Source organism: Odocoileus virginianus, unplaced genomic scaffold (assembly GCF_023699985.2).
Source record: "Odocoileus virginianus isolate 20LAN1187 ecotype Illinois unplaced genomic scaffold, Ovbor_1.2 Unplaced_Scaffold_44, whole genome shotgun sequence".
Classification (NCBI taxonomy): Eukaryota; Metazoa; Chordata; class Mammalia; order Artiodactyla; family Cervidae; genus Odocoileus; species Odocoileus virginianus.
In genome coordinates this window covers 71881-99563 of record NW_027224306.1, presented here as the reverse complement: position 1 = coordinate 99563, position 27683 = coordinate 71881, and the positions used below count along the sequence as shown (strand labels likewise).

At 38.4% G+C, this 27683-nt stretch overlaps 2 protein-coding genes across 13 annotated transcripts in view; one reads left to right on the top strand and one right to left on the bottom strand.

Annotated features, from left to right (window-relative positions):
• Window positions 1-27683, bottom strand: part of LOC110124377 (centrosomal protein of 70 kDa-like) — a 60965-nt gene that overhangs the window by 21932 nt on the left and 11350 nt on the right. Inside the window, exons 1-7 of one of the 12 annotated variants that reach the window (XM_070463223.1) lie at window positions 24548-24637; window positions 22002-22104; window positions 12131-12255; window positions 7153-7243; window positions 6908-7040; window positions 6415-6595; window positions 303-1900 (exon numbers count right to left, since the gene is read on the bottom strand). In XM_070463223.1, the coding sequence (XP_070319324.1) occupies window positions 1802-1900; window positions 6415-6595; window positions 6908-7040; window positions 7153-7243; window positions 12131-12145 (519 nt within the window). In that variant the 5' untranslated portion in view covers window positions 12146-12255; window positions 22002-22104; window positions 24548-24637 and the 3' untranslated portion in view covers window positions 303-1801. The other 11 variants (XM_070463218.1, XM_070463225.1, XM_070463219.1 and 8 more) reach the window with 11 other exon arrangements.
• FAIM (Fas apoptotic inhibitory molecule) overlaps window positions 24732-27683 on the top strand; it is a 39772-nt gene continuing 36820 nt past the window's right edge. Inside the window, 1 exon segment of the mRNA XM_070463217.1 lies at window positions 24732-25058. The gene's annotated coding sequence lies outside the window, so the exon portion shown is untranslated.

Sequence of the window (27683 nt, the reverse complement as noted above, 5' to 3'; positions counted from 1 at the left end):
ATCTAGTGGAGAAAGGATAGTTTTTTTTAAACAAATAGTGGTGGAACAATTGGATATTGTAACCTTGGGCTATGAAAAGTTGTCTTTATATACAAATCAAAAACACAATCTATTTAAAAAAACAAAACTGACAGGGTGAACTTCATCAAAATCAAGTACTTATGCTCCTTCAAAGACACTGAGAGAATGAAGACAAGTCACAGGCAGCATCTTAAGAAGTTAACTATACACTTAACTCTTAGCAATTCTAGTCTTAGGTATCTACCAAAGAGAAAAAGAAAGCAGAAGGCCACAGAATAACACAGATTTTGTAAAAGTTTTATTTGTATTAGCCAGAAAGTGGAAACAAGTCTAATGTGCACCAACAGGACAATCAACAAACTGCAGAATATTCACACAATTGTAATAATCTGTTGATACATCCAGCAACATGCATGAATCTTAAAATAATCATGTTGAGTGAAAGATGAACAATGATTTTGAGACAGGAAGACAAGAATACCATTTTAGAAAAGAACCAAGAAAATGGCCTTGAGCAAGTGGCCTTGACAGGCTTGGTAGAACAAAAGTACCTGAAGGCTTGGGCCTCAGAGCTAACACCCAGAGACCCACAGGAATAAAAAATTATCTCTGTTCCACTGATGTATGTACATATAAATCTGCCACAAAGCAGAATCATTGAACTCCCAGTTCCCTGAAAGATATAATAGGCTGACACACATTCCTAAGTTGTTTTTATAGAAGGAAGACCCCCTCCAGATGAAATCTGCTGCCTGCAAGCATGTAGACACCAGAATATTTGAAACCAGAAGGTTGATGATGCTTGAAACTTCACCTTGATGCCAACCAATCCAAGAATTGAGCACAAGCTAATCAAGCACACTGCGGCCCCCTCCTTCACAATCCCTTTAAAACCAGACTTCCCTGAAAGTTCTCCAGAAGTTGGCACTCTTTTCCACCTTTTTGCTTGCGCACAAGCTATCCTTTCACTAAAAAGCTTAAGAATCTTGTGGGAGCAATATTCATATTTATAAGGTATTGTTACCCAAGAATCTGGAGAGGGCCCAATAACAATTTTATTTTATTTTTTTTCCATTTATTTTTATTAGTTGGAGGCTAATTACTTTACAATATTGTAGTGGTTTTTGCCACACATTGACATGAATCAGCCATGGATTTACATGTGTTCCCCATCCTGAACCCCCCTCCCACCTCCTTCCCCATCCCATCCTTCTGGGTCATCCCAGTGCACCAGCCCTGAGCACTTGTCTCATGCATCCAACCTGGACTGGAGATCTGTTTCACACTTGATAATATACATGTTTCGATGCTGTTCTCTCAGATCATTCCACCCTCGCCTTCTAGAGTCCAAAAGTCTGTCCAATAACAATTTTAAAAAGCCCTGCCATCCTTCCTATATCTCTTCCCTCCCTACCTAGATGTCAGTTACTTATAAGGCCATCATACATTAGGAATATCTTACTGATGTTAATAAACATTAGATCTATTTTCTCATTTGGCCCTAAGAAACACCCTGTCTCAGGGTTCCCTGTGTATTTCAAAAAGCTAAAGTTGATAGAGAAATCCAACACAAAAGTAAAAAGAGAAATTGAAGCTAAAGGACTTATAGAGAAGTATACAGAAGAGCTTGGTGGCTTTACATTGAGTGGTTTGCCAAAGGAGGTGGTGTGTGCTCAATCGTGTCCAACTCTTTGTGACCCCATGGACTGTAGCCTTCCAGGTTCCTCTGTCCATGGCATTTTCCAGGCAAGAATACTGGAGTGGGTTGCCATTTCCTCCTCTAGGGGATCTTCCCAACCCAGGGATAAAACTGGTGTCTCTTGCATCTCCTGCATAAGCAGGTGGATTCTTTTCCAATGAGCCACTTGGGAAGCCCACACTGGATGGTTTGAATAATACATAATAATTAGGACAGACAGTGTAAAACTAGATTTTTTTCCTCTGCTTATTAAAAGTTTAAACAACAGGAAGAAAATATTTTGTGCTATTTCAACTGTCGGTAGTAAATAAATGGATACAGAGAATAAAAATACAGAATGAAATATACAACAATAATATAAGTTGGAGAATGTAATAATTATAAAACAATTTTACCAATGTCATAGAATAAGCTAGAAAGTACAAAGTAACATTACATTTTGAGAAGTCAAGAGTGCACATTTTAATTTTTAAGGTAACCACTGAAAGAAGAGCAAAAATCAGCTTTCTGAACCATATATTCCCTATGGAGAAAGAAAAGTGAGAACTACATGCTGATACTGATCACAATGATTTAAAACTAAAATTAACTGCTTAGATCTTTCAGTTCAGTCGCTCAGTCATGTCCGACTCTTTGCAACCCCATGGACTGCAGCATGCCAGGCCTTCCAGTATATCACCAACTCCCAGAGCCTGCTCAAACTAATGTCTATTGAGTCGGTGAACCATCCAATCATCTCATCCTCTGTCGTCCCCTTCTCCTCCTGCCTTCGGTCTTTCCCAACATCAGGGTCTTTTCCAATGAGTCAGTTCTTCACATAAGGTGGCCAAACTACAGGAGCTCAGCTTCAGCACCAGTCCTTCCAATGATTATTCAGGACTGATTTCCTTTAAGCACCTTGCAGTCCAAGGGACTGGTTGTATCTTCTTGCAGTTCAAGAGACTCTCAAGAGTCTTCTCCAACACCACAGTTCAAAAACATCAATTCTTCGGCGCTTAGCTTTCTTTATAGTCCAACTCTCACATCCATACATGACTACTGAAAAAAACCATAGTTTTGACTATACTGACCTTTGTTGGCAAAGTAATGTCTCTGCTTTTTAATATGCTGGTCTAAGTTGGTCATAGCTTTTCTTCCAAGGAGCAAGTGTCTTTTAATTTCATGGCTGCAGTCACCATCTACAGTGATTTTGGAGCCCAAGAAAATAAAGTCTGTCACTGTTTCCATTGTTTCCCCATCTATTTGCCATGAAGTGATGGGACCGGATGCCATGATCTTTGTTTTTTGAATGCTGAGTTTTAAACCAACTTTTTCACTCTCCTCTTTCATTTTCATCAAGAGGCTCTTTAGTTCTTCTTCACTTTCTGCCATAAGGGTGGTGTCATCTGCATATCTGAGGTTATTGATATTTCTCCTGACAATCTTGATTCCAGCTTGTGCTTCATCCAGTCCAGCATTTCACATGATGTACTCTGCACTGATCTTTAGAGGACTGAAAAGTTTATCAAACTATATCCACAGAAGCTAACACATGTTGTCTAAGTATAGAAAAAGGAAAACTGCACTGCAGAACATAGAAATGTTGTCTTTTAGTTTCTGCATTTCCCAGCAATCTCTCAATAACAATCTTTCAAAGTATTACTGTGAAACATCTGTTAATTTCCGTGATCTCTTTGCCACATACACACAAAGTCAATGTTTTCTTTCTCTCAACTGCAAAATATGCAGCACTAAACCATTCTAAAACTGGAAACAAGTGCATGCCAAAAAAAAAAAATGCGCCTCAAACTGTGAAGTAATTGTTTTCCAGAAGCACTTCCACCTTCCCCAAGAAAGCACAAATTAACTAGTACAGAATAGAATGTATGACCAATCGGTGATAGACTTGTACAAAAATTCAGGCAACATTGAGGGGCAGCAATTCCTTGGGAATTGCCCTTGAGGTTTTGCCAATTTCTGTCATCATTCTATATAAAGTACCCTTCATGTACTTAAGAAACAAGCAAGCAACTAATTTCAATTGATCAAATTAGCATAGATACCCTTCCCCGGGGCTTCCCAGGTGGCCCAGCGGTAAAGAATCCAACCCCCAATGCAGGAGACGCCAAGAAACACATGGGTTCGATCCCTGGGTCAAGAAGATGCCCTGGAGTAGGAAATGGCAACCCGCTCCAGTATTCTTGCCTAGAAAATTCCACAGACAGAGGAGCCTGGCAGGCTACAGTCCATGGGGTGGCAAAGAGTCAGACACTACTGAACACACACACACACTTCCACAAAACCAAGTTTTCACACCCCCACCCTAATTCTGTTTCCCATGGCCGACTGGAACATGAGACTTCCTCTGTACACATTTAAAAGCTATATAACAAAACTCTGAAACCTGAAGTAAAAAGTTACATGGCCTATAATTCATTTAGGACAGATGAAATTCTTGACAGAAAATACGTGACACTCCATTCAAATCACCCCTTACCAATGAATACTCAAGCATTTTTCTTTGAATTGCCTAAAACCCTGGTAAATTCATAAGCCTTACATTTTAATAATTTGGCTTGTGATTATTTATAGATCAACCTCTTTAAGGAAAAAAACAGGTATCTTCCTTAAAAAAAAACAAAACCCACACAGATCTCTCTGCCTTCAACTCCCTCTATCAGTACCACCTGATGGCTGCTTCTCACATCAGTAAGTTGATGGGTTAAAGCAACGGTCCCCAGCTTTTTTGGCACTAGCGACTGATTCTGTGGAAGACAATCTTTCTACGGATGGGGAAGGGGGGGTTGGGATGATGCAAGTGTATATATTTACTGTGCACTTTATGATTATTATGTCAGCTCCACTTCTTACCAGGTATTGGATCCAAGAGTCTGGGGACCCCTGAGCTAAAGAACTTCATATTTCTACATATCCTATATCTGAGATGAAGGTCAAAATCAAATGCATATAGCAGTATGTCCAAAATCCCCCTCCCCACAGAGACTTTACAATATACTATTGATGAGGAACGCTACCTAACAAAGCAAACCTAAAAATGTAAATGCTAGATCTTATTGACTGATGAATAACAGAAACAGACTTGGCCAAAGAATGATAGTGTCTTCTCTGGAGCTATGAACACCAACTGGTCCAGCACTGCTGGCCCCAAGCTGGCAGCCTAAATGAGGGCAGAACACCAACTGCCTGCAGCTTCATACCAGAAATTCTTAGTATCTATCGCTGATTCTCTCTGAGCCCTGAAATTTAACTTATCACATCCTTCCAATGCTGCTAGCATAAACTGAGGGGACATCTAGACCCTGCCTAAGGAGTACTGTCCTTTTAGGCAGCCTAAACACCTTGTATGCAACAGGTACATATAATGCTGTGTCAACAAAAAACATTTGTAATGATATACTGTTTCTAAGTATCTGTAATGTCTTATACAACTAAATATTGATTTTCCCTACAAAAGATTTCTTTCTTTCAATTACAATAAACACCCAAGTTTAAAAAGAGGGTTTTTTAAATTAGGAAATTAATATTAGATATTCAATGTTATAACATTGATATTTCAAGAAAAATAAAAGTTAAAAAATTATAATCAATAATTCAAATATCTATTGAGCATCTACAACTAATAATAAAGCAGACATTTTCTCAGCCCTAGACAAAACAGACAAAAATATCAGCCCTCATGGAGCTTGCATTCTAACACAGAGATATGCAAACAAGACAAAGTGTATAGTTTATCAGCATGTTAGATGGTGCTAAGAGTTATGGATAAAACAAAGCAGGGAAGGCAAGAGGATATCTGGGGGACAGGACTGCCAACTGTAAGTGAAGTTGTCAAAAAAGGAATCCCGGAGAGATAGTGATGTGACACTTGAGTAAGCAGACAGAAAACAAACCATGCAGCTAAAAAAAGCACGAATGGTAGAGGGAACAAGGAAGAAGAAAATATACAAAGCCCCTGAGGTGAGAATGTTCAAGGAAAATGTTCAAAGAAAATCAAGAATGTCAGTGTGACTGGAATAGAATATGCAAGAGGGTACAGTAGGTGAAGTCAGAAGGTAACACGGGGACAACCATGTAAGATCATGGTTAAGAGTTTTGGATTTTTCCCTTTAAGAAAAAGAAAAAGCAAAGTCAGAGTGTTCTGTGCTACAGTGTTGAGAGCACACTGAAAAAGGCAAGGCCTGGAGTAGGGAAACCAAGAAAGAAACAGGAAAGAAATGAAAATGGCTTGGACCAGAGCAGATATTAAAAGACGAAAGTTTGGGGAGGAAATCCAGGTATGGTTTTAGACGTGGTAAAAAGTTCTAGATGCCTAATTAGACATCCAATAGAGCTATCAAGTAGGATGCAGGATGTGAGTCTGGAATTAAGGGAAGAAGCCTGTGCCACAGATTTAAAAGTACTATGAATTAGACTGAGCATCACCAAGGAAGTTAGAATTTATAGGGAAAAAAAAGTCTAAGGGATGAGTCTGAGGAAAATTCGAAGAGTCAGCAACGGGATCGAAAAATAACCAGTGGGGTTAGAGGAAAACCAGAAGAGAAGATATTCTGGAAATAACAAAGAAAGAATTTCAAGTCAATAACAATAATAGGTAAAGGAAGATAACGATCACTGAACTAAGCAACGTGGAAGTCACCTTTAACATTGACAAGGTGTTTTAAGACTATCATGTAAGAAAATGTTTAACTCAGTACCTGTAAAGCTTTATGCTCCTTTTGAAGTTCTTTTATTTTATTCTGTTGCTGGCAAACCCTATTTACAGATTCATCCTCCATTTCACCAATTTTGGACTTCACACTCTCCATAATTTGTTCCAAGTCATTAGCTCGTTGTTCCTGATCTGCAGCTCGGCTTTGTTGTTGCTGAAGTTCATTTCTAGTAACAGACATACAATTCCTTCTCTTAGTAATAAAAACAAATCATATCAACCAACATATCCATCTAACAACATAATGACTTTGTTAAATTTTTTTGCATTCTTAAAATTTCTATAACACAAACCAACAGAGGAAACATAGGGTATCATTATATATCAACGCTACTACCAAAAGATTTACCTACTAAAAATATTTTTTACTATTTAATCAATGGAAAATTAAATTTCAAGATTCTTTTCAAGCGATTATTTTTAAAATGCATATCGTTTGTTCACATACAATTCAAAACAGATTTTTTCCATTCTCTTACTTAAGCTGTTTATTAGTTTCTATGAGCTCCTGGATCATGTTCTGTTGACGTGATGTTTCCTCCATCATTGTTTTCAAATTCTCCCTCATTGTTTGTGATAACTGTTTGTCAAAAATGATGAGATCTACATTTTCTGAAATGTAATATACATAGTAAAAATGACGATAAGAAAAAAATTAAGATTGAAAAATTTTAACAAAAAAAGAAGCTTTTTATCTTAAGGAGCAAGAATATAATTTGATTACCTTTCATATCTGTTCTTTTGACTAAAGACAAAGGCTTTAAGCCATGCATCATCAACAGCACATTTATGTTTTCCCATTCTGCTTCTTTCCGCTACAATTACAAGGAGGTAGAAAAGGATCAATGTGAAGATATAGGGTGAAGAAAGGCATTCTTATAAATAATTTCCTTTGTTTTCAGAAAAGACTTTTTCTCCAAAAGCTTTAATATGAATTTTTACACACAATAATGATTAAAATTAAAACTGATTTGTTTCTAACAAAATTAGACTAAAAAGGATGCAAATAAGCATGGATAGTTACATTATATCTGGAATTACATAATTCCAGAGCACACATATAGGTCTTAATGAACAAATTAAAAGCCTTATAATTTCAGTGAATTAAACAGACCTTAAGTTTCTTATTTAACTGAACTTTTTATTTAAGTTTTTTATTTAACTGTCACCTTAACAATGACCAGGGTCACAACAAAATCAAACATATCTGACTGGAAGAGTCAATAACTTAGGTAGTTCCTTGTATAATGGACAAGGTCTAACTATGAAAAGGAGTCTATCCATCTAGGTAACTGATTCTAGTAGAAATATTCCGAAAGACACTCTTTAAGTTTTGTATCCCTGATTCTAAATATGTATTTACCCCATGAAACTGAGAAAGGAACTCTCTCCAGATTAAAAAAGATAAAACCTAACAATAAATAAAAACTTGACAATGGGGAAGAAAAGAACATAAAATACAATAGGAACAAAAACAGATATTTTTTAAATGACATTTAAATCCATAATATTAACATCAACAACAGCTTCTTAAGTACAATGATCAATTTTGAAATCAAGTGTGTGAGATACTTTGCATTCTTTTTAAAAGACCTTAAGTATCTTATATAGTATAACATAAGTATATTTGTAAAAAGGTGATTTGAGTAAATTTTCAATTTACTTAAATGCTTGAAAAGTGTCTAATATATTTTATTAGTGAGTAGCATGCAAATATTATAATAATGTTAATATTAATAATTTGGAGAATTTTCCCCCTCCCTCTCTCCTAGAAAATTTTTAAAAGTTCAAATAAAAGTATTACTCTTCACATCCAACGGAGAAGGAAAGGCAACCCACTCCAGTAATCTTGCCTGGAGAATTCCAGGGACAGAGGAGCCTAGCAGGCTACTTTGCAGTCCATGGGGTTGCAAAGAGTCAGGCATGACTAAGCAATTATCACACTCACATCCAAATACCCCTCAGACATTAAAAAATCTACCAAAATAGATAACAAGGATACACTGTATAGCCAGAGAATTATAACCATTATCTTGTAATAATGTTTAATGGAGTAAAATCCGTAAAACTACTGATTCACTGTTACACACCTGAAGTTAATACTGTAAATCAACTATACTTCAATTTTAAAAAACCTATGAAGACAAAAACCAAATTGTTCTGGTGACTCTTTGATAGGATTATGGCTCACAGTACCAAACAAATCTTTCTTTTTGACTGCTGACTTCCTTCTGTTTCTTTATCCTTTGCCTAACTCTCCCCGCCCTGACAATTTTTTTCCCTATGTCGTCTAGTCACAAAGATTAAAGAAACAGAACTAAAACTATTGCTAGTATCTGTTTTGGGAGCCAAAAGCTCTGTGTGGGTATATATGTGGAAACCTACTATGACTCATTTAAAAAAAAAAAAGCTCTATTAAAAAAGTCACACATTTTGAATGACCAAATTATACAGTGTTCCCTGATAACTTAAAAAAAAAAATTTCTTTTAATGTGGACCATTTTTAAGTCTTTATTGAATTTGTTACAATATTGCTTCTGTTTTATGCTTTGGTTTTTTGGCCAAGAGGCATGTAGGATCTAAGCTCCACCATCAGAGATTGAACCCACACCCTATGCACTGTGAGGTAATCTCAAACACTGGACTGCAATGGAAGTCCTGATAACTCTTTTAAGAGAAATAAAAACATCAGTTCAGTTCAGTCGCTCAGTCGTGTCCGACTCTTTGTGACCCCATGGACTGCAGCACGCCAGGCATCCCTGTTCATCACAAATTACCAGAGTTTACCCAAACTCATGTCCATTGAGTCGGTGATGCCATCCAACCATCTCATCCTCTATCCTCCTCTTCTCCTCCTGCCCTCAATAGTTCCCAGCATCAGGGTCTTTCCCAGTGACTCAGGTTCTTCACATCAGGGGGCCAAAGTATTGGAGTTTCAGCTTCAGCATCAGTCCTTCCAATGAATATTCAGGACTGATTTCCTTTAGGATGGACTCGTTTGACCTGCTTGCAGTTCAAGGGACTCAAGAATCTTGTCCAACACCACAGTTCAAAGCATCAATTCTTCAGCACTCAGCTTTCTTTATATTCCAACTATCGTATCTATACATGACTACTGGAAAAACCACAGTGTTGACTCGACAGACCTCTGTTGGCAAAGTAATGTCTCTGCTTTTTAATATGCTGTCTAGGTTGGTCATAACTTTCCTTCCAAGGAGAAAGCATCTTTTAATTTCATGACTGCAGTCACCATATGCAGTGATTTTGGAGCCCCCAAAAAATAAAGCCTGTTTCCCCATCTATTTGCCATAAACTGATGGGACCATATGCCATGATCTTAGTTTTCTGAATGTTGAGTTTTAAGCCGACTTTTCCACTCTCCTCTTTCACTTTCATCAAGAGGCTCTTTAGTTCCTCTTTGCTTTCTGCCATAAGGGTGGTGTCATCTGCATATCTGAGGTTATTGATATTTCTCCTGGCAATCTTGATTCCAGCTTGTGCTTCATCCAGCCCAGCATTTCACATGATGTACTCTGCATATAAGTTAAATAAGCAGGGTGACAATATACAGCCTTGACGTACTCCTTTCCCAATTTGAAACCAGTCTGTTGTTCCATGTCCAGTTCTAACTGTTGCTTCCTTGACCTGCATACAGGTTTCTCAGGAGGCAGGTCAGGTGGTCTGGTATTCCCATCTATTTCAGAACTTTCCACAGTTTGTTGTGATCCACACAGTCAAAGGCTTTACACATAGTCAATAAAGTAAAAGTAGATGTTTTTCTAGAACTCTCTTGCTTTTTCGATGATCCAATGGATGTTGGCAATTTGATCTCTGGTTCCTCTGCCTTTCCTAAATCCCACTCAAACATTACAAAGTTCATCGTACACGTACTGTTGAACCCTGGCTTGGAGAATTAGTATTACTTTGTTAAGTAGCGTGTGAGATGAGTGCAACTGTGTGGTAGTCTGAGCATTCTTTGGCATTGCCTTTCTTTGGGACTGGAATGAAAAATGACCATTTCCAGTCCTGTGGCCACTGCTGAGTTTCCCAATTTGCTGGCATATCGAGTGCAGCACTTTCACAGCATCATCTTGTAGGATTTGAAATAGCTCAACTGGAATTTCATCACCTCCACTAGCTTTGTTCATAGTGATGCTTCCTAAGGCCCCCTTGACTTCACATTCCAGCATGTCTGGCTCTAGGTGAGTGATCACACCATCATGATTATCTGAGTCGTGAAGACCTCTTTTGTATTGTTCTTCTGTGGATTCTTGCCACCTCTTCTTAATATCTTCTGCTTCTGTTAAATCCACACCATTTCTGTCTTTTATTGAGCCCATCTTTGCATGAAATGTTTCCTTGGTATCTCTAATTTCTTGAAGCTATCTCTAATATTTCCCATTTCATTGTTTTCCTCTATTTCTTTGCACTGATCACTGACGAAGGCTTTCTTATCTCTCCTTGCTATTCTTCGGAACTCTGCATTCAAATGGGTGTATCTTTCCTTTTCTCCTTTGCCTTTCACTTTTCTTTTCATAGCCTTCACAGTAAGGCCTCCTTTGACAACCATTATGCCTTTTTGCGTTTCTTTTTCTTAGGGATGGTCTTGATCACTGCCTCCTGTACAATGTCATGAACCTCTGTCCATAGTTCTTCAGGCACTCTATCAGATCTAATCCCTTGAATCTATTTGTCACTTCTACTGTATAATCATAAGGGATTTGATTTAGGTCATACCTGAATGGTCTAGTGGTTTTCCCTGCTTTCTTCAATTTAAGTCTGAATTTGGCAATAAGGAATTCATGATCTGAGCCACAGTCAGCTCCCGGTCTTGTTTTTGCTGACTGTATAGAGCTTCTCCATCTTTGGCTGCAAAGAATATAATCAATCTGATTTTGGTGTTGACCATCTGGTGATGTCCACGTGTAGAGTCTTCTCCTGTGTTGTTGGAAGAGGGTGTTTGCTATGACTAGTGCGTTCTCTTGGCAAAACTCTGTTAGCCTTTGCCCTGCTTCATTCTGTACTCCAAGGCCAAACTTGCCTGTTACTCCAGGTATTTCTTGACTTCCTACTTTTGCATTCCAGTCCCCTATAATGAAAAGGACATCTTTTTTGGGTGTTAGTTCTAGAAGGTCTTGTAGGTCTTCATAGAACCATTCAACTTCAGCTTCTTCAGCATTACTGGTCGGGGCATAGACTTGGATTACTGTGATACTGAATGGTTTGCCTTGGAAACGAACAGAGATCATTCTGTCATTTTTGAGATTGCATCCAAGTACTGCATTTTGGATTCTTTTGTTGACTATGATGGCTACTCCATTTCTTCTAAGGGATTCCTGCCCACAGTAGTAGATATAATGGTCATCTAAGTTAAATTATGTTTGAAGAAAAACATAACTATTTGCAAATTCCAAAATAGTTGAGAACTGCATTTTCCAAGTATAAACTGAAGACCAGTCTAATGAAACAGTCATCAAGTTAGTATTATGTAAGTAGGAAAAACTGTATAATAAAGTCTCTTTCTGGAGACTGATATGTTGTGAGGTCTTAGAATATGGATACCATTTAACAGTTTTAACCCCTCATGTCCCAAAATGATTTTACTAAAGTAGCCTTTTAAAGTAAGATTTTTCACATTTGTCCATGTGGCATTCTTTGACACATACTTTGATAAACACTGGTTTCAAATATTTCAAGTTTACCTGTTTTTCAGTCATGAGTCTTATCTGATGATTTGCTGGACTCCTTGGCTTTAGGGGCTGCTGTAGATACAATTTCTTTTGTAGAGTCAAAAGAAGTTGAGATTGGCAATAAAAAATTGAATTGCCTAAATTCAAAAAAAGTGCAATAGGTGTTAAAGAAAATTATATTTAAAAGAACATACTACTCTTGGGCAATTTAAGCATTCCTATGCCAAAACTTCTATGACTTCTAAGGAAACTAATTTTTAGAATTTTATAACGTTCTCCTCTAAAATGAAACATTATGGGATTTTACACACATAAACACAAAGAAAACTATTTGTTTTAACTAGGTAATGTGAAAAGCAAATGATGCTAATAAACATTTTTTGGAAACTGCTTCCCAAAAAACTGAAAGAATTGTCTGAATTCATTAGTTTAACAATTAATTCACTAGCCTAACTCAAAGGGTAAATTAAATGCCACATTCTTAGGTGGTCTTTATTCCTAAGTAGATCAAAGGCTAGCAACACAACGTATTCTATTTGACTGGCACACACACAAGTTTATAATTCAGTCTACCCTCCCATCACATGCTCTTGTTGTCTAAGACTCTGCCATTCTATATTTCCTTGAAATCTTATGGTATCTAACTCTTCCTTTGCAGAGGCACAATCATACATACATATTCATTAGCATCATGGAATCTCGCAACGTGAGAGAACCTTGGAAAGTGTTTAATCCAACATCTCTAGCTGTCCAGAGCTGGCAGGAAAGTGCTGGGAGAATTGTACTAATATATCAGATGCTATAACCATGTGAGACCCAGAGAAGTAAAATGATCCTCCCTGCTGCTAGTTCAGTTTTTCTTGCAAATAACCCTTCTGTCCTTCTGCTTCTACTTCAGATAGTGAAACCCTCCAATACTAGTTACCAATAATTCATTTTCAGCTAAATCTAGGAACATGTTGCAAATTCTCCAATTCTGCCATTTTTGATGCTGACATCATAGAGTACTCTCTCCCCTTTAAACTCTGGTCTCTAATGCACTATGTTCATCTCTCTCACTTTTATTTAAATAAAGATACTTTTTGAAAGTATCAGCCAACTTCAATGGCTACCACCTTTCAGCTAGTTTTTAAACTTTTCATTACAGAAAATTTTAAAACTACATGCAAGTAGAGAAAGAGTTAAATGAACCCATGTATATTCATTAACACAAGATCAATAATAACCAACATTCTTCCATATTTATTTCATTTCTCTTACCCACTTATATTTTAGTACTCACCTCCAATAAATACAGACTCATTTTAAACATATTTCAATACCAGTGTCACACCCAATTATATTAATTCCTTACTATCACTTAATATCTAGTCCATGTTCAATTTTCCCCCAAATGTCTTAAAAAATCTTGTTGTTTTTTTTTCCAAATCAGAATTCAAACAAGGTTCACATAGAGCACTTCTAAATGCATATATGGGGAATTAGAAAGCCACTGCATGTACCCAGAGAAAGGTGTAGGATTAAAAACACCTCAAGTTTATAGGTCAGGCTGATCCTCAGCACAAAGGCAGCCACAATTTAAAACAAAGAAAAAATAAATAAATAAATAAATAAATAAATAAATAAAACAAAGAAAAACAAAACCCAGCAAACCATGGCAAAGAAAGAGAATCTTATTTCCATAGATATTACTAGATTCAAATCTCCAGTTTTCAATAAAAAGTAAAGCATACAAAGAATCTGGAAAGCATGGCTCATTCAAAGGAAAAATAAAATAAAATAAAAAAACTGTCCCTGAAAACAAAACAAAACCTGATGGCAGATCTACTACACAAAGCATTTAAAACAACCACCTTAAAAAATTCAAAGAACTAAAGGAAGATGTGGAGGAAAAAATAAGAAAAAATATATGATCAAAAGAGAAATATCAGTAAAGAGACAGAAAACAAATTAAAAAAAATCAAAAATATTCTGGAGTTGAAAAGTGTGATAACTGAAATAAAAAATTTACTAGGGGCATTCAAATGCAGATTTGAGCAGGCAAAAGGGTAAATCCCTGTAAGTGTGAAGGTAAGACAATGGAAATTATCAAGTCTAAAGAATAGGAAAAAAAGAAAGACTGAATAAAAGTGAACCTTACCTAAAGAACCTGTGAGACACCACCAGTAGTGTTAACACACGAATTGTGGGAGTCCCAGAAGGAGAAAAGACAGGGTGGCAGGGAGATTATGAAATGATGGCTGAAAACTTCCCAAATTTGTTGAAAGACACAAACTCCTAGAAACAGAAACTCAGAGACCTACACCAAGAAGTACTACAATCAAGCTTTTGAAAGAACAAAAAATCTTGAAAGCAGCAAGGGAGAAGTGACACATCACACACAAGGAATCATCAGCAAGATTACCAGCAGGTTTCTTGACAGGAACTTTGGATACTAGGAGGTAGTGAGAGGATATATTTCTTACTGAAAGAAAGAAACTGTCAGTCAAGAATCCTATGTCTGGCAAAACTATCCTTCAACAGTGAGAACAAAAGAAAGATATTTCCAGATAAGCAAAAGTTTAAGGAGTTCCCTACCGCTAGACCTGCCCTGCAAGTAATGGTAAAGGGAGTCCCCCTGGCTGAAGTGAACGGACACAGACAGTAAAGCAAAGCCACATGGAAGGCCAAGTATCTCAATAAAGGTGAATGGCATGGGAAACACACGGGCAACTATAAAAGCTGCTACTATCATAACAAAGATGTGTAACTCCACTTTTTGCTTTCTACATGACTTAAGAAACAGATCATTTTTTACAAAACAATCATTAGTCTAAAGCTAATATTATTATAACTTTGGTTTGTAATGTCACACATTTTCTACCTAATTTAAGAGACTAACTCATTTACTAGAATTCTTAATTTGTTTTCAGGCACACATGTATAAAGATGTAACTGAGAAACATCAACAGCTGAAAGAGGTGGGGATAGAGCTGTAAAGAAGCATAATTTTCATATGTTATTTAAGTGAAGCTGCGATAAATTCAAATTAGTTATAATTTTATAATGCTAAATGTAATCCTCACAGTAACCACAAAGAAAACAGTGATAGAATATATAGAAAAAGAAAACATTATGCTACCCCCCCCCCAAAAAAAAATCAGCTAAACACAAGACGACAGTAATACAGGAAATGAGGGGGGGAAGCAATAAGATGTTACAAAAAAATAGCAAAATTACAGATAGTAATCCCCTACCTGTCGGTAATCACTCTAAATGTAAAAGAGTCAAACTCTTGACAAACTGGTAGAATGAATTCAAGAAAATATGATCCAACTATGTGCCTAAAACAAGACCCATTTTAGAGCCAGAGACACAAAGATATTGAAAGTGAAAGAATGGTAAAAGGTATTTCATGAAAATAATTTAAAAGAAAAGAAAGTGTAGCTATATTAATATCAGAGAAAATAGACTTTAAATCAAAAAAGGCTCCTAGAGACAAAAAAGGACATTACATATTAGTAAAAGATTCAATACAGCTATTAGAATACATAACAATTATAAACACTTATGCACTTAATAACAGACCATTAAAACATGTGAAGTAAAAATTGACAGAACTGAAGGAAGAAATAGTTCTACAATATAGTTGGAGATTTTAACACCCCATTCTCAAGAATACAGACAGAAGAAAAGTAATGAAACAGACAACGTGACAGAGTAAAACAACCAGATCTAGTAGATTTATAAAGAACACTCTGGGGAATTCCCTGGTAATCCAGTGGTTTAGGACTCCATGCTTCCACTGCAGGGGCAAGGGTTTGATCCTTGGTCAGGGAACTAAGATCCCACAAGCTGATCAAAAAGAAAAAAAGAAAAGAAAAGAACACTGCTCAACAACAACAGAATACAGTCTTCCAAGTGCATATGGGACATTATCAGGATAGACTATATGTTAAACCACAAATTAAGTCTCCACAAAGAGGTGACCTTAGAAATCAAAAACTAAAACAAAAATTCCTAACTTTATGGAAAGTAGACAACACATTTGTAAATAACCAATGGATGAAAGAAGAAATCACAAGAGAAATTAGAAAACTCTTAAGATATTAATGAAAACAAAACACAATATTTCAAAACTTATGGGACACAGTGAAAGCAATCCTAAGAGGGAAATTTAAGAGTTATAAAAATTTACATTAAAAACATGAAAGATCTCAAATTAACAACCTAAGTTTGCAACTTATGGAACTAGAAAAAGAACAAACTAAACCCAAAGCTAGCAAGAAAAAAATAAAGATTAATTAGAGCAGAAACAAAGGAAATAGAGACTAGGAAAGCAATACAGAAAGTCAATGAAAGACATCTGGAAAGATCAACAAAAATGACAAATTTTACCTGATGAACAGGAAAAAAAGAGAAGACTCAAATTACTAAAATCAGAAATGAAAGTGGGAACATTACTACCAATTATACAGAAAAAAGTATTAAACAATATTATGAACAATTGTATGCCAACAAATTAGATAACCAACATGAAATGGACAAATTCCTATAACACAAAACCTACCAAGACTGAATCACAGAGAAATAGAAAATCGCAATACATCTGTAACTAGTAATGAGACTGAATCAGTAATCAAAAAACTCTCCCCAAAAGAAAAGCCGTGGATAAAGTGGCTTCACTGAGGAATTCTACCAAAGTATCTAAAGAACTACTGACAATTCTTCTCAAACTATCCAAAAAATTAGACAAGGGAATACTTTCTAACTCATTCTTGGAGGATAGCATCACCTTAATATTAAAAAGTCAGACAATACAAGAAAAATAGTAATATCCCTTACAAGCACTGATGCAAAATACTAGTAAACCAAAGGTTTCCCAGGTGGCTTAGTGGTAAAAAGTTTGAGTGCCAATGCAGGAGGCACAGGAGACGAGGATTTGAACCGTGGGTTGGGAAGACTCCCTGGAGGTGGAAATGGCAACCCACTGCAAGTATTCTTGCCTGGAAAAATCCCATGGACAGAGAAGCCTGGAGGGCTATAGTCCATGAGTTCACAAGGGTTGGACATGACTTAAGAAACTGAACATGCACACACTAGTTCAACATATGAAAAGAAATCAGTGTGTTACATATTACATTACATTAACGGAATGAAGAAAAAAACATACAATTGATGCAGAAAAAGCATTTTACAAAATCCAACACCTTCTTGTGATAAACACTCAACAGCTAGGAATAGAAGGAAACTAACTCAACAAAAGATCCCCTGGAGAAGGAAATGGCAACCCACTCCAGTATTCTTGACTGGAGAATGCCATGGACAGAGGAGCCTAGGGTAGGACATGATTGAGGCAAACCAGCACACACACAACTCAGCAAAAGCCATATATGAAAAAGCTACAGCGAACATCATATTCAATGGTAAAAGACTACAAGCTTTCCCTCTGAGGAACAAGGCAAGGATGTCACATTCACCCCTTTTATTCCATATAGAAATGGAAGTTCTCACCAAGCATTTAAGCAAGAAAGAGAAATAAAAGGTATCCAAATTGGAAAAGAAGTCAAATTATCTCTATTTGCACGATACGATTTTATATGGCAAAAACCTTAAAGAATACACACACACACACACATTAGAATAAATGAACTCAGCAAAGCAGCAGAATATGAAAATCAGCATATAAAAACCATCTACATTTCTATACACTAACAACGAATAACCTAAAATGGAAAATAAAAGAACTCCATTTACAACAGCATCAAAGAATAAAAATAGGAGTAAACTTAACCAAGGAGGTGAAAGTCTTATACAATGAAAACTACAAAACATTTGCTCAAAAAAATTAAAAAGACATAAGTAAATGGGATCACATCCAATATTCCTGGATTATAAGACTTACTATTAAGACATCAATACTAACCAAAGCAATCCACAGACTCAGTGTAATCCCCATCAAAATCCCAATGACATTTTTTTCAGAAATAGAAAACCCATCCTAAAATACATACGGAATCTCAAGGGACCGTGAATAGCTTGAATGTAATCACCCGAATGTAATCTTGAAAAAAAAGAGTGAAGCTGGAGGAGTAACAGCTTCCTGATTTAAAACTCCTTTGCAAAGCTACATAAATCGAAACAGAGTGGTGTTGGCATAGACCAACTGCATAGAATAAAGAGCCAAGATATAATCCCCCACATTTATTGTCAAATGTGAGCACCGAGGATGCTTTTGAACTTTGGTGTTGGAGAAGACTCTTTAAGAGTCCCTTGGACTGCAAGGAGATCCAACCAGTCAATCCTAAAGGAAATGAACCCTGAATATTCATTGGAAGGACTGATGCTGAAGCTGAAACTCCAATACTTTGGCCACCTGATGAAAAGATGCACTGGAAAAGACCCTGATGCTGGGAAAGATTGAAGGCAGGAGGAGAAGGGGACGACAGAGGACAAGATGGTTGGATGGCATCACTGACTTGATGGACATGAGTCTGAGTAAACTCTGGGAGTTGGTGATGGACAGGGAAGCCTGGCGTGCTACAGTCCATGGGGTCGCAAAGAGTTGGATACGACTGAGTGACTGAACTGACTGTCAAACGGTTTTCAATAAGAGTGCCAAAAAGCCTTCAAAAGGATATAGTCAGTCTCTTCCTCTGCTGTGAAAACTGTAAAAAGAATGAAGTTGTACCCTTCTTAAGACCACACAAAAATTAACTCAAATGGATCAAAGACCTAAATGTAAGAGCTTAAACTGTAAAAATTTAAAAGAAAACACAGGGTAAAAGCTTCACAATCCTGAATTTGGCAATAGTTTCTTAGATATGACATCAAAGGCAGAGGCAACAAAAAGTAAAAACAAAAACTGGACTTGACAAAAATTTAACATTTTTTTGTGCATCAAAAGATACTATCAACAGAGTAAAAAGGCAATCCATGGAAAGGGAGAAAATATTCACAAATCATTTATGTGATAAGGAATTAATATCCAGAATATATGGGGCTTCCATGGTAGCTCAGTGGTAAAGAATTTCCCTGCCGATTCAGGAGACACATGGGACACAGGTTTGATCCCTGAGTGGGGAAGATCCCCTGGAGAAAGAAATGGCAACCCACTCCAGTATTCTTTCCTGGAAATCCCATGGACAGAGGAGCCTGGTGGGCTATAGTCCATGGGGTTGCAAGAGTCAGACACAATTAGCAACTAAATAACAATAAACAATCCAGAATATACAGAGAATTCCGGAAACTTAACAAAAAAAAATCTGATTAAAAAATGGGCAAGAAACCTGAAGAGACATTTCTCTAAAGAAAATATTAAAAAGGCTATAAACACATGAAAATATTTCAACATTACCCATTAGGTAAATGCAAATCAAAACTACGAGATACCACCTCATACCCATTACGATGGCTAAAAGAAACAGAAATAACAGATACTCGTGAGGATGTAGAGAAACTGAATCACTTGTGCACTGTCAGGAATATAAAACGGTATAGCTGCTATGAAAAATAGCATGGTGGTTCTTCAAAAAATTAAATGTATAAATGCCATTATGATTCAGCAATTTGACAAAAGAACTGAAAGCAGGGTCTTAAAAAAATATTTGAACATCCATGTTCACAGCAGTATTATTCACAAAATATAGCTACAAGGTGGAAGCAACCCAAGTTCCATCAGCAGATGAATAGATAAGTAAAATATGCTATAAACCATACAGTGGAATATTATTCAGCCTTAAGTAGTAGTGTAGCGTATGCAGCTGAGTGGTGTTCAACAATTTGTGACCCCATGGACTGCAGCCCACCAGGCACCTCTGTCCATGGAATTCTCCAGACAAGAATACTGAAGTAAGTAGCCATTTCCTTCTCCAGGGTGTCTTCCTGACCCAGGGATCAAACCTTGGTCTCTTGCATTGCAGGTGGATTCTTTACCATCTGAGTCATGAGGGAAGCCCATTCATCCTTAAACAGGAAGGAAATGTTTACCTAAGTTACAACACGGATGAACCTTAAGTATATTAGCTAGTCACAAACAAATGCTGTATGATTCCACTTAAACAGAAAGTAGAATAGTGATTGCCAGGGGAATGGTGAGTTATTTAATGGGTATAGAATTTCAGTTTTACAAATGAAGAGTTCTGTGTGTGTTTCCAGAGACAGAGCTAGGATAGCTATATCTACCTGTCTACAGAAAAGATTAAAACCATGATAGACTCAGGATCCCAAGAATACAGATTATGATCTTGAAATGCTATTTCCTTCTGGATAAAAAAAAGTTTTTTGAAGATATTATTTCAGATTTGGGACAGAACTGATTCAAGATATCAGACAACAAGGGAGTTATTAAAGATTAGTAGAGCTGGAAGTCCAGCTCTACTGGAGCTGGACCACCAGTCCCTGATGGTCCAGTGGTTAAGACTCTGTTTCCAATGCTGGGGGCACAGGTTCAATACCTGGTCAGGAAATAGCCAAAGAAAAAAAAGACTAGTAGGGTCATATCAAAAGGATAGACTTGAGTAGGCTCCTGTCACTCAAAGATGTGAGCACATTAGCCTTGATAATTAAAATAACTGCAATGACCTGAAACCCATAAAATGTTTCAATTTACGACTTCATACTGATGTTAGGTTTTTTAAAAAAATTATCTTCAGAAAATAAGGAACCAATTCGTTTTCTCAAAAATTGGTAAATAAATGCAACAAATTGTTTATGCTGCCTTTCCTAAAGAGATTTTACTGCTATTCAACTGAGGGGCTAATATTCTAACTAACAAGTAAAAGAAATGATAGGATATCACTATTTTGCAGCCTTCAATGAACATATACAGGCATCAAGTATTAACAGGTGTTGGAAACACAAAGAGAAACAAGACATTCTGCACCTCCTATGATCCTGCCAAACACCACCTAGAAAATTGCCAAAGGAATTGAATCTGAGTCTAATCCAGTCTTTGATCCAGCTACAAATGTGTAGGAATTACCCAGGGCAGAGGAACATAATCAACTGCACATGAGTATGCAAATTGCAAAATCCAGACTGTAGGATATATAGGTCAAATGAGCCAAGTTCTTCAGATAGATTATAAGGAAAAGAAAGGAATAGGGAAAAAACCTACAGATTAAGAGATTTTTTTTTTTTAATATAATGAGCAACAGGTACACTATAATGCTGAAGAATACAGATTTAGGAAAAAACTTTTTTTTTTTTAACACAAGGAGGAAATTACTGTAAAAGTCAGAAGAATGCACTAATGGGAGTACAGAAGTAGTTGTAATTGGGATAGACCAGTCTCAGCATGGCTGGCATGGTCCTCTACCCTGACCTAGGTGGTATCATCACTTAATTTGTTAAGGTGTACATTCAGTATGTATGTTCATTTCTGTTTGATTTCATAATAAAAGTTCACTATCTAATAAAAAAAAAACTTTATTAAATAACAATAAAACCAAAAGTAAAGGAAATACTAACCAAAAGAAGGCTGGTATAGCCAGAATAGTGGGGTTTTAAACCATGGCTTCTGCCACACAACCAGGAAGCCAGTAATCTCTGTGCCTCAATTTCCTTATCATAAAATGAGGATAATAAAAGTACTTAGCTCATAGGTTCTTGGGAAGATTAGAAAAGTTAAAATAGAAAGGACTAATTGAACAGTGCCTGGCACATAGCAGGATAGAGGTGGTGATTAGAATCGGTGACCAGCTATCTGTGTTATCTTAAATACTTAGCCTCTCTGGGCTTCAGTTTCCTTTATGGAGCTTCAAATACCTGATAGGATTATGAGGAGGTCAAAAGGAAATATGAGGAGGTCAAAAGGAAATATATGTACAGTATTCCATAATTAGTAGATTCTTTCCATGGTCTCTCAATTCCTAGAGAGAGTTATCTACCACATCAGACATACCTCAGTCATACCACATTCCTCTTGCACTTTTCACCTTGTCATTCAAGTTGATCTCAATGAAATGATCACTCAGTGAGTCTCACGTCTGAAACTGGATCTTCATCTAGGTTTCAAAAAGATAAGAGATCCAAATCTTAAAATGCTCATCTCCTAGTGAGAAAGGTCTTGTGTTATTCCCAGAGCAGGCATCTATGGTACTGGTGGTAACCACTAAACAGAAGCTGGAATCACAGAATTAACTGCTAATGGACGTTGATGGTCACCACCAAGTGCCTTCACTGGTGTCTTCTTTCCACTTACCTTTCCTCTCCCAGCTGTGCTAAAACATTTAGCTGGGTGTCCAACTCTATCACTGTCTAGCATCAATTCTGATTCTGGTTTCAAAGGCAGAATAATTCTTATTGTCAGGAGTACTCTCAGACAGATAAAAAAACCACTGAATACAAAAAACAAAGGCAGGGAGAACAGCTATCACAATTTCACCTGTGACCAAGACCTCCTTTTCAGGGGCCCAAGCTGTGAAATTAATGTGCCAGTGGTTTGCAGCAGTCTTCTCCCCACTACAAACTGTAACAAGACACAGGTCTGGAACTTTGCGTCAGAAGAAGAGACCCAATGCTTCCCCAAAGCCAAAGCTTGCTTTAATCAGTGTCATATCACACCTAAAGTAAGACTGTAGAAATAGCAGTTGCAGGGAAGGAGTTCATTTATACACGGTACAAAAGACACATGCAGAGAAGAAAAACAAAGTTCTATCTCCTTGCACTGTCCATGTCTACCAAAAATCCTTTGGTAACTTGCCCTTTATAAGTCTGAAGCCCCTATAACATACACCATACATTAAAATGCATTTATTTTTCACTACTTTTGGGCGGGAAAGTGGAAATAATGCATAGTCGGTAGCTGTTCTTTCTCAAGTCAAGTCACATCAAAATCTGTAATAAGCTTTCTCAAAAGTACATATTTCGCTTTACTGCAATAAATGGAACATGAAATGCTTTCAAAGTCTCTATTTAACGTTCCTAAGAAGAACTGAATTTACCGCAAATAAGTAATCTAAATTAGGGCTGGATCTCCTCTAGACCAAATCATTCTGCCCCAGGAGAGGTTACATAAACGGTCAGAACACACCTCTAAGCAAAAGCTGCGGCATTCGCTTGTCAGCCACCTCCTCCCCAAGGTGGGGTGGGCAAGGCTCAAGTCTATTTGGCAATAGCAAAAGTAAAAAACAAAACAAAAACCTCATACAGAGGATTGAAACCAACATGGATAATGCGTGCACAGTGTTTAACCTTATGGTTAGAAAATAAAGTGGTACAAAAACACTTCTGTTTGGCCTGTGTGTAACAAGTCTCTCAGCCGTGCAATTATTTCCAACTCATTGATCAGAATAAAAATCAAATTAGACTCTGCATAAAGAGCCCCGCACTCTGAAATGGGCCTAATAAAACGAAGAAAGAGATAATCATCTACCTACACCTTCACGTATCCCCCACCTTCTATTCTTAGTCTTCACTAGCCAAGCCACCTCCTCAGACACCTTGACACTGAAAAGTGGACACCAGTGGGTAGGTTCTGGCGAACTGTTGGGGATGGAGTAACTACCTACTTATCCAGAATCCAGGGCGCGCCGAAAATCACTCCAAGCTTCACACTCATCGCCTCATTTAATCTTCTCAATCATCATGTAAGGCAAGAATTATCAGTGTGTTCCACAAATAAAGAAACTGAGGCGCTGAGTTGTTACAAGGGGAGTCAAAGACCACAAACGGCGGGAAGCCAGACTCGAACCAGCTTTATCAGGTTACCCGCCTCCCCTCGGCCTTTATACTGGCATTTTAATTGGCGCGAATCAGTCCCGAGGCGGCTCGTCTGACCGCTCTCAAGGCGCAGGTGAGGTCAGTTCCCGGGGTTCCTCAGGCGGGGGCTCCGGCCGACGCCTCCGTAAACCTAGAACGCCGCTCACCTTCCTCAGCCGCCGCCTACCTCCCGCAGCGCGCTTAACCCAGCCGGCTCCGCTGCCTACGGCCCCGCCTCTGCGACCGTTACCACACCGTGGAAGGTCGGCCAATCGAGCAGGAGCTCATCGAGGAATCTGCGTCTGGCCCGGCTGGAACACCGCAGCGATTTTCTCTGACCTCCCGGGGAGGCTGGTCCTGCCTCGCGCCCTCTGGTTGGCTCCGCGACTGGGGGCGGGGCTCACCCTTAGCGTAGACTCCAGTGTGCGGGGGCAGGGGAAGGGCTCTGCGCCTGCGCACTTCCATCTCTCTCACTCCCTAGATCCTGGCTGAGCGCTGCAGTGTCTGGCACTTGGAGGACACAAATAAGTGTGTTGATGACATTTTATCCTCCCGTGAAGCATTTTCCAAGTCTCGACGAAGTGTCAGGCCAGACATCGAGCTCCAGAAATGCAAAAATGGCTGACTGCAGATGTTCAAAGTGTAGTTAGGGAGATAGGTATGCACCCTGCAATTAACGGTGCAGTATGGTGGGCTTGATTAGAGAAAGGTGTGCAGGGCACAGAAGGGAAAGAAAGGGAGGGTTACCTGGGTCGCTGAACTCTTCCTCCTCCTTGAGTGGATCTCAACCCTGGCTGCCCTCTAGAATCACCTGGGGAAATTTGAAACGGATGCTCAGACCCCTGGCCAAGTATATCAGTATCAGACCCATGGGCCAATAGTTTGCTAAAGCTCCCCCGGGTGATTCCAGTGTGCAGCCAAGCGAAGGTAGGGAACTATCGCTATAAACCTGCTGCCGCTGCTGCTAAGTCGCTTCAGTCGTGTCCGACTCTGTGCGACCCCATAGACGGCAGTCCTCCAGGTTCCCCCGTCCCTGGGATTCTCCAGGCAGAAAACTGGAGGGTTGCCATTTCCTTCTCCAATGCATGAAAGTGAAAAGTGAAAGTGAAGTCGCTCAGTCGTGTCCGACTCTCAGCGACCCCATGGACTGCAGCCTACCAGACTCCTCCGTCCATGGGATTTTCCAGGCAAGAGTACTGGAGTGGGGTGCCATTGCCTTCTCCGCACTACAAACCTAGAGAGATGCATAAGAAGAATGGTGAGTTCCCCAACAAAACAGATAAGAAAGACATTGAAACCACAGAAATGTGTTCAAGGGCAGAGGAGGGTGGGGTGGGAGGGGGTGGTCTAAGGTTGTTGATGTCTTAGTGCAGAATGAAGTCAGCCAGAGGAAAAGTGATAGACAAGAAGCGGTTCATTGCAAGGAAGATGGGCAAGGGAGTATTGCTCAGAGAGCTTAACAGGGCTACAGTTTTATAATCAAAGGAAAAGTGGGGAGGGGGAAAACCACCTTCTTCCTCATTCTTGAGTAGACATCATGCTTCCATCATCAGTTCCTCCTCCACATCAGGCTGGGAGTTATTTTGTCCCTACATGGTCTCACTGGGGCTGTCCTGGCTCAATGGAAATAAGGGAAAAAAAGCAGTAATATATTCTAAAATATGGTGAATCATCTCAGCTTTCAATATAATGCCATTCTTCACTTATATTTTTGTTTTTAGTGTGTGCAGAGGTGTAATCATAGTAGTAATACTAGTAATGTCCTAGTAATCATTAATTTACTGACCTCACTGGGCAGGATGCATGTCTCATGCCACCATCATTTTATTGTTTTGGAACATGTCTCATGCTTCTGTTACCTGGCTTTGTTGCTAAGCAAGTCTGCTTTCTTGAGTGGGCATTGACTCACAGCAGTCTCCCATACTTTTCCTTTACCTTCAATCCCCTAGTGGGATTAACTATTTAATCACATACTTTGGCCCTTTACTCTATTCCTATGGGTATTTACAGAAAACTTCATGTGCAAATTAAACTAATAACTCCAACAAAACATGTTATTATAATGCCTAGTTCACAAGTGCTCAGTAAACCTTACTCTTTTTTTTTCTGTAATGAAATCTGGGCTCCTTTGGTACAGCTCATATCTGCTCTCCCTAAAAATCTAACTTCCAAAGCATTGGCCAATATAATAGGCTTCCTGAGGAAGCCGAGGAGTGTGTTGTGTCATTGGAGAGTCAGAGGAAGAAGGCCTTAGCAGATGCACTAAGGAGCTGGGACGTTGTCCTGGAGGTGACGGGGAACCATAGATGAGTTTTCAAAAGAAGTATAAAGTAGAAAGGCTTTTGCTTGGGAACTTTCAAGCCTAACTTTCGTGCATCCTGATACAGAGGTAAAAACTAAAATGAAAAAAAAAAAAAAATTTCACTCCACAGGGTACAAGTACCGCTTTTTTTTCTCCATGAAAGGGAATTATCTAAATCCTCTAATGATCACTTTAATAAATTCAGAATCTACAAATAGGGCCCCTGTCCACCTTTTTCAAAAACTCATGGCAGGTTAAGCGACCCAGAAATTCTCAAGGTAAAACCCAGCTGCCATACACCTGAAAGGGAGGCCTGGCAGCCATTGTCATTGCACCTTGTAGCCACACGATGGCACTGTTGACAACCTGTACCTTCCAATTGCTCAGAGGATGCAGGTCTGTAGCATTAACAGGTTCCACAATAGCCAACAGGGATCTCCCATGGAGGGCATCAGTCACGGTGCCTTTCACAAGGAGGTCTCAGAGTCACAGCTTTTAGGGTTCAACTTTCAGGCCCATACTCAGCCTTCTTCCAGGCAGCTGGAGCCACTGTGAGTTTGATCTCTATGTCTGTCTGCCCATGGAAACATGTCCTCACCTCACCACCACCCCCTGCCCATTCCATACTCAGCTACTTACACTAGCAATGGTTGGCAAATTTTCATCTTCAACACTTGGAACACAAAGAATCTCACTTCTTGACTTCTCCAGGGTAATCTGGGGACTTACCCACTTTTCTGAGTGTCGCTGCTTAATTACAGGTAGGAAGCCAAATATCATTGGTCAATTAGGATTATTTGAGCTATAAATAGAACACTGAATGAAACTGTCTTCTTAAGCAATAAGAAAATTGTTATCTCATATAACTGTCGTCCAGAGGCAACACAGACTTTGGACTAGGTTGACTCAGTGGTTCAACAAGCTATCAAGGACAAGTTATTGGAAAGTAAAGGCTATCAAGTTTATCAAATGATCAAGGAAGAGTTTTCCCTCTGTTCTGCTGTAAACATAGTAAGTTTCAAATTAAAATGAAAGTGCTGGTCCAGATGTCTACCAGGAGCAATCAGGACCACATGCTTCCTTTTCCATCTGAAATCTTTACTTCTGATTTTTTGAGCCAATTAGGTCACTTAGGCACACACTCTGCCTCCAATCAGCAACTGCCTGGCAAACTTACAGATGATTTAAGCCTGAGTTCTAGAAGAGAGAAGGAGTTAGCATAATTGGAATTAGCAGTGGGATGGGTGCTCCTTGAGTCACATGGGTTGTAAGGCAGAAGCATGGCTACGTGGGTAAAACTGGAGTCCTATAAGGATCGAGAGGAAAATGGACACTAGAAGGAGGATCACCAGTATCCTTCACAATTTTCAAAGCACAAAAAGACTGATTATTTTCTAATTACTAACAATACAACCCCTCTCTATTCGCTCCTGGATTTTGTATGTAGCAAGTAGAGGGAAGGAAGCTCTATAACATGTGCTCCAAAGGAATTCCTTCTTATGAGCCCAAAGGCCTTTCTAGCTCTTCTGTTTGCCAGCAAAGGAGAGGACTCTGCACACAAGTTCAGTCTTTAGCTCAGGT